The 10,517-nt window shown below is 34.9% G+C and overlaps 1 protein-coding gene across 1 annotated transcript; it reads left to right on the forward strand.

Annotated features, from left to right (window-relative positions):
* Positions 1-387: 387 nt before the first annotated feature.
* Positions 388-10,009, forward strand: Smp_025100 (U5 snrnp-specific protein-related; the record flags this gene model as incomplete). The annotated part of the gene is made up of 4 exons (XM_018789548.1): positions 388-724; positions 6,586-6,851; positions 8,414-8,653; positions 9,749-10,009. 4 exons carry the CDS (start codon positions 388-390, stop codon positions 10,007-10,009), a joined length of 1,104 nt encoding a protein of 367 aa, XP_018654981.1.
* Positions 10,010-10,517: the final 508 nt, after the last annotated feature.

Below are 10,517 nucleotides of genomic sequence, written 5' to 3' on the forward strand. Positions count from 1 at the left end.
CTTTGACCACTAAGCTACTGACAAGGTTGAGAAGTGCTGTTTCTCTTAATATATAGTGCTTCTATACTTGTGGACGGATAAGTGTTACCCTTTCTAAGGAAGTCGGTTAAATGGGTCTTAAAAGTTAGATATCATTATTAGAGGTAAATTTTAAATACTTGTGTTTATGAGTGAACCCCAACAAGACATTAGGGTTAAACATTTGTTTTCTTATTTGATTCATTTTAAGGCTAGTAGTTACCACGAGTTACATTAGATTGTTTGTATAGTGTCAGATTTCACAGTTATATTGTGGAAAAGTTGTTATTTAGATTGCTTCTTGATATTTTCGTTTTTATCCAACACTACTTCCGTAATACACCTTTTAAAGGTTTATAAGGGGCCAAAATGGACTTCAAAAAACCTTTGGCTGGGGTAACCTCAATGTCGATGGTTCCTTTGCCTAGCAAGAAACCTCGAAAAGATGGTTCAAGCTTGGGAATCACCCCATTTAGCAATGGGATGTACAAGTTAAATTCGCAGATCATACCAGCAGGACAAGCGGGAAGCATTCCCCGTACATCGAATTTACTGTCACCTAATATGCTTTTAAATGGTCATGAAAGTGAGGTGTATTGTGGCAAATTTTCTTCTGATGGATCGTTTCTCGCAAGTGCTGGATTTGATCGCCGAATTCTATTATGGGAGACGTATGGTGAATGCGAAAATATTGCGACGATGATGGGTATGTTAAATTTTTTTGATAAAGATGAATATAAAGTGATTGAACCTAATGTAGGTATGTGCGTTAATCTGCACATCACATTCGTTCAAAAGGGTTAAATAATCTTACTTTTCACACCACCGTACTTAAAGCATTTCTTGAATCCATAGCTATGAAGTTAAAAGTTGGACAGCTTTACTGATGTTTTACTCTTAATGGGTTTTTATCTGTATGTACCAGGGAAAATCACTTTTACTTGCGACCTGCGACTTTTACGACCAGCACTTCAATATTACTTGATACTTTTTATTACTCCAGCTCACTAGCCTTTCTCTTCAAACCATATTCCCCAATGTATGATCTTTCTCATAATAGTTAATACTACTGTTGTCTCGACTACTTTTCGATTTTTCTCAGTGGTGATATGGTGCGGGAACGGGTCCACACAATCGTACTGGGCTCTGTATTGGTTTATGATGGCCTGTTTAACAGAGTTTCTATAGTGTACTTGAGATTGGTTCTGATTGTTATATTTCTTAAAACAATCAGGGTGACTAGATTTGCATTTTCGTTCATTTACTCCAAAAGCAGTTGCAATAAATAAATAATATATTTGTAATATCCCAATGAGTAGAAAAATTAGATTTTCTGACGTTTCGTGACTCAGTGTAAGCCATTTCTTCAGAGAATAAATAACCAAATTAACATTAATCCAAGTTTAAATAGTACAACGGAACAATCCAAGAATATTAGGTGATCAATCAAAAACAGATCTGAATAAATCAATGTCACGTCATTTCATTGCGGTCAAGGTGATTCATAAGTGACATGTATGTAATTTTGTGTGTATGTGTCTACTGTAAATGATGAAAAATGTGTGACCTTTATAGTGACAAAGGATAGAGTTAATTTGTAATGTAATGGTGTGAAATTGTAAATAATATTAGACTGGTTGACTAGGATAGATAGTCCAAGTAGGATGTATGGTAAGGCCTTCCTTTCTATTGAGGGCAGTGGGATTGAGCATTATATGGAAAGCTTCAGCTACTCTTCTTTCTTTGTGATTGGAAAAACCTTTCTGTAGTATTTTGATGTTGTTGAAATCAATTTGATGATTATTGAAAATGGCATGAACCGCTAATGCTGATTTAATTTGAAGTCTATCTAGTTCTACAGGATTATTAGGAAGTTTCTTTGTGTACCTAATATGTTCTTTGGCGCGAGTCATGACTTCGCGAGATGACTCTCCAATATAGAAGGCATCACAGTCGACACAACCTAATTTGTAGACGCAGTTCTGTGTAGACATGAATGGTATCTTTTCTTTTAATCGAACTAAAGTATTTCGAAGAGTGTTCGTTGTTTTGTAATATACTTTAATTCTGTGTTGTTTTAAGATTCTTTGGAGTTCTTCAGTTGTGCCATGACGGTATGGTAAAACTGCAGTACCAATCCATGGCATTTCATTCGAATTATTGTTAATATTACATGCTGAATTGTCTTGTTTTAATATACTTCTAATAATCTTCATAGGAAAATTATTAAATTGTAAGATGCTAATTATATTCTTTTGTTCTTTTAGTTTGTCCTCTTCTGAAGTGATGATTTTGTTGGCTCTTCTAAAAAGATTTTAGGCTAACGAGATTTTAGCACTGAAAGGATGTGCTGAATGGAAGTCGATGTAACGATTAGAGTGTGTAGGCTTTCGGTAGATGGAAACATTTAGAATTCCATTTATATTTCTTTTCACTAAACAATCTAAGAAAGGAAGCTCACCATGTTCATTTTCATTCTCATTCGTGAATTTGATATGAGATGAAAGTGTATTTATCTGTTTTGAAAATGATCTTAGATGCGTCTTTTTTATCACTACAAATGTGTCATCTACATATCTAAGCCAAATTCGTGGTTTAATGTGGTTGGTGAAAATCTTTGATTCTATGTGTGTCATAAAAAGGTTGGCAACAATCGGGGACACAGGGGAACCCATTACTACACCATTTGTTTGTCTGTATAGCGTTCCGTTGAAGGTGAATGGAGTTGAATTTAAGCAAAGTTTTAACGATCTCATGATTAAACTAATGCTTAACGGACATCTGTCCGACAAAGTAGTGTCATTCTCTAGTAAGCCACTAATGCCCCCAAATGCCCTGGTACGGCCGAGAGTGGGGAGAGTCTACTCTCCCTCTCGAAATGCTCTCACATGGCCAGCGAATATATAGCCTCTGCCAGGGAAGTCCTACTCACTGCCTTCTCGTGGCGGGGGTGTTGTTTACGAAAGTGAGAGGACGAAAAGCGAATGTCCGGCGCTTTAACCGGGTTGGTGGACACGGAGGGTCCACCTAGGGGAGTTGGAAAACCCTGATTCCAAACCAATAGTGCACATGGGCTCCAGTATCCTGGTGGAACGAATGGCGGACGAACTTGTCATTGGTCAACGGCTACCATGGGACTGTATCTCCTCACGATGCTCCACTGCCTTGTGGATCTGACCTTTTGGTCAAAGGCTCGGGGTGTGGCCCCCTAAGAAAACCACCTGCTTCGGTTTGGGCACCCGGGCAGTATCACAGCCCACACACAAATAAATGAAATGATGAATTCTATTGACGATACTATTCCTGCTCATACTAGAAGCAAGACAATTTACATTATTATTATTATTACTTTTATTATTATTATTATTATTATTATTATTATTATTATTATTTACCATATCGCTAACTCACCCCCTTTTATCCCCAATCTGTGTAACCTTACTTTTCAACTTATGCAGCAGCTCGCCCATGGTGGAAAATCTGTCCTATCTAAACGATCTCCAGTTTAGAGACGTTATCAGATATGGCTCAGAATAGAAGCCAGTGGCGATCCTGCTGCAACCTTCTTTTACTTTCTACATAAAGAATGGTTCTAACTTTCTCAACTGAAAGAGTCTTCTGGTTGTACATTTTAGTCCGCGTTATCTTTTCATCCTTTCTCTTCCTACTTTCATTATTTTGTGTGGCGCATATGTACCTGGTGCCCTTTTGTACCAATATATATGTGTTTAAATAAAAATAAATAAATAAGCCACTAATAAATTCTAAGCAGTTATCAATAGGGATACTAGTATATAAAGATACGACATCAAAGCTTACCATGACTTCATTCTTCTCGATAATTAATTCCGACAGTTTTGATTTAAAGTCATATGTATCTTTGATCATATTATGTATGTCGAACTGTAGTGGTTTTAATATGCTGCTTAGATATTTAGATAAAGCATAAGTTGGTGTGTTGGTAAAGTCTACTATCGGTCTTAGAGGAATATCTGGTTTATGGATTTTCGGTAAACCATAAAACCGTGAAGTATTACATGATTCGGGATAAAGAGCAAACCAAAGCGAAGCCCCAATGACTGGTTTTAGCTCTTTCAAAAGTTCACTTGTATCTGATTTGACTTTATTTTTAATCGTTTGAGAATTTAATGGATTGATCCTTTCATATGGTCCCGTTGCAAGATGTTCAAGAGCTTTATTGATGTAGTCTGTTCTATTCATGACTACTGTTGTGTTGCCTTTGTCTGCTTTTGTGATTATAATTGTTTTGTCCTTTTTAAGTGACTGCAGGGCCTTTTATTCTTCTTTTGAGATGTTTGGTGTGAGGTGTTTTTGTTTAGTCAAGATGTGGGACGCCTTTTGACGTAATAAATGCGATTCTTTTTCTGGTAGTTGTACGATTATTGGCTCTATAATTTGAGCAACTTCAAGAGTACTGAGTGGTTTTCTATGTAAATTGAAATTTAATCCTTTCTCCAGTAGGGTGACTTCATGATTCGTTAAGTTTCTGTCAGACAAATTATGGACGATTCTTAGATCATTCGGATTAGATTTTATTGCTGACGTTTTCTTATCTTTCTTCCTTTCTTTGATCTTTTCAAATTTCTTAATTTGCCGGCGTTTCAATGAATCTAAATAATAGCGTTCTATTTCAATAAACAGGTTATTTATTCTCTGAAGAAGTGGCTTACACTGAGTCACGAAACGTCAGAAAATCTAATTTTTCTACTCATTGGGGTATTACAAATATATTATTTATTTATAACAATCTACCCAATGCTCAATTTATTCAAAATTATCAAACCAAAACTTGGTAATGATACCTGCAGTTGCAATAGTTTGTTTTATGTATATTGGAAGATATGATGAAACAATTAAGTATTAAAACAAAGTCATTACTGAACTACTTGAGAAGTAAATCCAAATTGTAAGAAAGTCTTGAAGGGGCTTATGGATGATCAATTCGTTCACTATGGTAATACTTTGCCACTTTGACAACTATTTTCCCTAACCCCCTAACTAGAGTATTAAGACTTTCAGTAGTGGAAGGTTTGTTGATGACCTCAGTATAGTTGAAAATACATTGAAGTCAGTCAATTATATGTCAGTATTTGTTAGTAAACATAGAACATAGTAAAATGTATTGAAAATTCATGAGCAGAATCCGCACTGAATCATTTAGTGTAAAGTAAGTTAATCTTAATGGAAAATGGTTTGCATTCTCATAAGTTGTATTTGGGGATTGCATATCCCTAACGGATAATTAAATTTTGCCACATTGTGGACAACATGAAACTAGAATTTATTTGTGTAACTACTTCATTTTTAACCTGTAAGTCATGAAGCTCACTTCTCTTACAGAGATTCGGAACACTAGGAAGTTGCATAAACTCCCCAATAATGGTCGTGCAGCCCAGAGCTACTTAATTTTAATCTTGAATTATTGTCACATTAACTTTTTTACTTGTTCAATATTTAAGAGTTTGATATAGTAGTTGAGTTGAAGGATTTGACTAAAATATAGGATTACATGACACTAGACTCATAGTAATTAGCTAGACACGTAACCTGTTGGTGAGAAGTTATTGTAATACAATTCTTTGAAAATTGGTCAGTCGTATGCAACGTAGAACCGGGGACATTTGTTTTAGTGGTTCAACTTACGTCACCCGATTGGGACAGCGAGATGTAATTGTCAAGGCAAATATTAGAGCTCCTTATGTCTATCATTGTTTATACATGAGTATTCCTGAAGTTTTAGGAATCAGACTATTCTTCTTTTTCTTCTTCTTCTTCTTCTTCTTATTATTATTATTATTATTATTATTATTATTATTCGAACACAAAAATTGCTACGAAGGGTCATCAAAATATATACGCGCAACACATATAAATGAATTTATGTATGGACTGAGGTGGCGTCCGGGTGCTTAAACCGAAGCAGATAGTTTTCTCAGGAAGCCACTCTCCGAGCCCTTGATCTAAAGATCTATTGCACAAGGCAGTGGCGCAACTTTAGGGGATTCAATCCCATGGTAGCCGGTGACTAGCAATAGGCTTATGTGCCATTTGTCCTTTCAGGATCCTGGAACCTGTGTGCACCATTGGATTGGGATCAGGGTTTTCCAACTCTCCTACGTGGACCCTCCGTACCCACCGATCTGGCTTGAGTGTCGGACATTCGCTTCTCGTCGTCTCAATTTCGTAAATAACACTCCCAGTGCGAGAAGGCAGTGGTTAGGACTTTCCTGTCAGTGGCTTTACATGAGTGGTCATGTAAGAGGATTCCAAGGAGAGCAGACTCTCCTTACCCTCGACCGGAGGGTAGATCGGAGAAAGAACTATTTATACTGATTAGATGAAATTATTTAGAAACAAAATCATATTTTATTAGATACTTCCCAAATAAACCTTATAACTTTCATCTGTTTGTCACTTCGACTTAATTGTCAAGAAAATATTGATTGATCAGTATGTATAGTGTCTTTCTCTTTACATCACTTTATCATCTATCATATGTTCTAGTACATTTCAACCAGTTTCCATCTTTTTTCTACCTTTTCTTAGGTCATGGGGGTGCTATTTTGGATTTAGTGCTTTCTTCAGATGATTCGGTTATATATACTGCCAGTTCAGATAAATCTATCGCCTTATGGGATACTGAAAGTGCACAACGCATTAAAAAATTCAGAGGTCATGAAAACATTGTTAATTCATGTGCAGTTGCCAGACGTGGTCCTCAACATGTGTGTTCCGGTTCGGACGATGGGACGATTCGTCTGTGGGACCGGCGACAAAAAGCCTGTGTACAAACATTCCAAAACACATATCAGGTTAGGTGACGTTAAAAATGTTTGGTTACAAATTTAGTTATTATCGCCTCAAATTCTAATCACTTATTTGTTAGTCCCATAAATTATGTTATCGTTCAGCTTAATATCTAGTTTAATGATGTTTTCATCATAAATACCAGGAAGTTTCGACCCTGTTATTTTATGTAGTGATTTTTACGTTATACATATATAATGTCACATACTAGATCAAAACACTCATCCAGTGTTTCCAGGTTTTCAATGGTGGTCTAGCATTGACCGGTTCATGATCTCAATTAAAATATAAATAACGCTTGATTATTCGTTAAACTATCTTGAAGAAATTTAGTGGACAAAGTGCTTATTTGGGAATATTGTTTACAGTTTAGAAGAAAATCTTAATGCTAATTACTTGGAAACGCAAGATATTCTTAAATAACCATCGATATACTTCGATAGTTAATTTAATAGACCAAACTGTCAACCAGACACTTAAATCTTATTTCAATCACCAAGTATAGTATTCTAATGTTTTGTGCACTAGAAATACATATGTATTTTATTTTCACGCTACAGTTTTACAAAACAGCTATTATCTACAGTTCACTTGGTAGTGTTTCTGTTTAATGAAGTTCAATTTACCTATCGAGTAATAATATCTCTAGTCTATTAGTTTTTATAAATTATTTATACAGAGTAATTTTTTATAGCATCACCAAAATGAACGGCATGGATATATTTTCAGCAGACTAAAACGATTGAGATTTCTATATTTTGGACAATTCGACGTCGACCTAGTGTTTGTAATGGTGATTAACCGTGTGTGGCTCAAGGCTTGGAAGTCATGGGTTCGACCACTTGTGGGATTGTTGGTGGGCATTGCCGAGGAGTCGCATACTAAGATAAAACAAATGTTCAGTACTTCATAGTTTTCTGTGGGATCTTAGTTGAAATCGATTTGTGACGAATTCAATGTACAAATTATTTTAAAACTACTCAGTTTTCAGATCACTGTATACGACAATATTCTAGTTTGAAGTTATATACACTAAAACTAAAAATCACTATTTTTGTAGTTTTAGTCAATTTGATCTGTTTTATCATTTACAATGGATACTTTCTACCTTTATTATTGTCGTTGATTCGTCTGTCTCACTGAATGGTTTTGTGTTGTCTTATTAAAAAAATATTAATACTTATTAGGATTCACTTGTATTCATGTGAAGAGCTGCTTACAGAATGAACTTTGAGTCTTGGATTCCATCACTGGTTGTTAATCCGACAATTATGTCTTAAAGAAAACAACTAGACTATTGAGAACTATTACGAAATAGTTGTTATCCTTGCTGGTGTCGACCAGTTTAATATAGGCAATCCATAAAAGGAAATGAAAAATCCTAATTACATTATATTTCTCGTAATTTCTATACTATGTGAAGCTTGCTTTAATTACTTGGATCATGTAATTACTTAAATGAACTGAATATCATTCTTTTCTATAATTTGAATTGAATACGTTTGACATATATTGATCTAAACTTTATTGATCAATCTCATTTAAATCTTTTTACGTATTTCATTAGGTTCTTTCAGTTACTTTTAGTGATACTTCTGAAATGATATTTTCTGGGGGCATAGACAATGTTGTGAAAGGTTGGGATTTACGAAAATTGGAAGCTAGCATGCTACTTAGTGGACATACGGACACAGTTACTGGTTTGTCAGTAAGTCCAGATGGGTCGTTTTTACTTTCTAACTCCATGGACAACACATTACGTATGTGGGATATTCGTCCATTTGCTCCAGCAGATCGGTGCACAAAGGTTAGTTTTAAAATTACGATAATGACAGTTATACTATCAATCGTCCATGATTATATGATGAAAGATATTTTACTGAAAATTAGTTGTAGCTTAATATGTTCAGCTGATTATCTGGCTATGATGAGCGGTTTTCATGTCTAATTAGACTTCATATTTGTGGCATTTAACCGTGTATATTATCAGTGTAATGAATAGTTAGAGTATCTAGTAGAGGAGTATTAAATCACATGTATCTTAAAAAAACACTCAGGTGATGAATTTTTATTTTAACTACGTATTTATGATTTCCAACTTTACTCCATTTTGTCATATGTGGCGGAATACCGTCGTGTCATGTCAATTTTTTAAGGTTAAAAGTCTCACTCGATACAACACATGATGTAATAATACAATCCTATTAATTAAACACAGCTTAGTAGTTTCAAGTCACATTTACTGTTTGACGGCTAAAGTTATTATCCAGGTAATCGGAACAAATCAGGTGGAACAGAGTTTATTTCTTATAAATCACGTCTATAAAAGTCTAGTGTTCAGGTCAGTTAGCTACAGGTCTTACCTCATTAGTGGTTAATAGTACCATGGAGAGTTAAATTTATATTTACCAGAAATTTTTATAGTTTTCATCTAGTTCTCATCTGGTTCTCATTACGTACATGGTTTTTAGACATTAGCGTATTGTTTGTTCCGGCTATCATATTTTTACATTATTGTTCGCATGATCATTATGTACGTAAATACTTCATCTTTAGAGCTTCAGTTCAATAGTTTGGTTATCAAATAATCAATTGTGATGTCAAAAGTTCCAGCTTTACTCAGCTCGTTTTATTTTTGACTCTCAACTGACAAAATTGAACTTCATACAAGGAGTGTAACCTTCAGTTAACAAACCCTACTTGATCTCATGTTTTATTGTTATTATCATTTAATAATCATTTACACAGCCGTGAAATGAGTCGCATAGTAATGTGTTCCATTTAACTCTCATTTGCATGAGTGTCTGTAAATTAAGTAAAAAATTGACTAAATGTATTTAAGGAAATCATACGTGTATATACATGTGTATATAACTGAGCATATTTTTGTTGCTTCCTTCAGATTTTTACGGGTCATCAGCATACATTCGAGAAGAATCTTCTTCGATGTGCATGGTCAATTGATAATCGTCGTATAACTAGTGGCAGTGGTGATCGTTATGTTCATGTTTGGGATGTGAACACACGACAGTTAGTGTATAAACTTCCTGGTCACACAGCATCTGTAAACGAAACTGCATTTCATCCAACAGAACCAATACTTTTATCTGTTGGTAGTGATAAGAAAATCTTTTTGGGTGAAATCCTGCCTTGTATGTATTAAAACCATACTTCTTTTGATGAAACACTCATTTTTGTGTATAAAACCAAGTAAATATATGTAATATACTCCTTGTGTTATTGTATAAATCAATATGAATATGACAGTCTTGTATAATTCTATCCAAAATTTATCAGAAATAAAAGTTATTCCGATGGTTTGTTGTTACAATCACCTAATTTTCAAGTAGTTCTCAGTTTTGTACGGATTTATGATCAGGTATACAAGATACTTCCATGTCCTGTGCTTTATTTTTATGTTGAGAATCAGAATTATCAGCTGATTGATATCACTTCTGATTGCAGAACCAGGTGTTTTTATATCGAAACCGTTGGAGTGCATCAATCCCCTGAAGAATACGGTTGTGTTGGTTGACAGTTGTTAGGAAAATGTGACCTAATGGGTTAGTGTCTGACGAAATCTCAGCACGGATTCAAAAAGCTCGTCTGGCTTTTGCCAACTTACGTCACCTATGGCGAAGACGAGATATCCGTCTATCAATTAAGGGACG

This window comes from Schistosoma mansoni, chromosome W (assembly GCF_000237925.1).
Source record: "Schistosoma mansoni strain Puerto Rico chromosome W, complete genome".
NCBI lineage: Eukaryota > Metazoa > Platyhelminthes > Trematoda > Strigeidida > Schistosomatidae > Schistosoma > Schistosoma mansoni.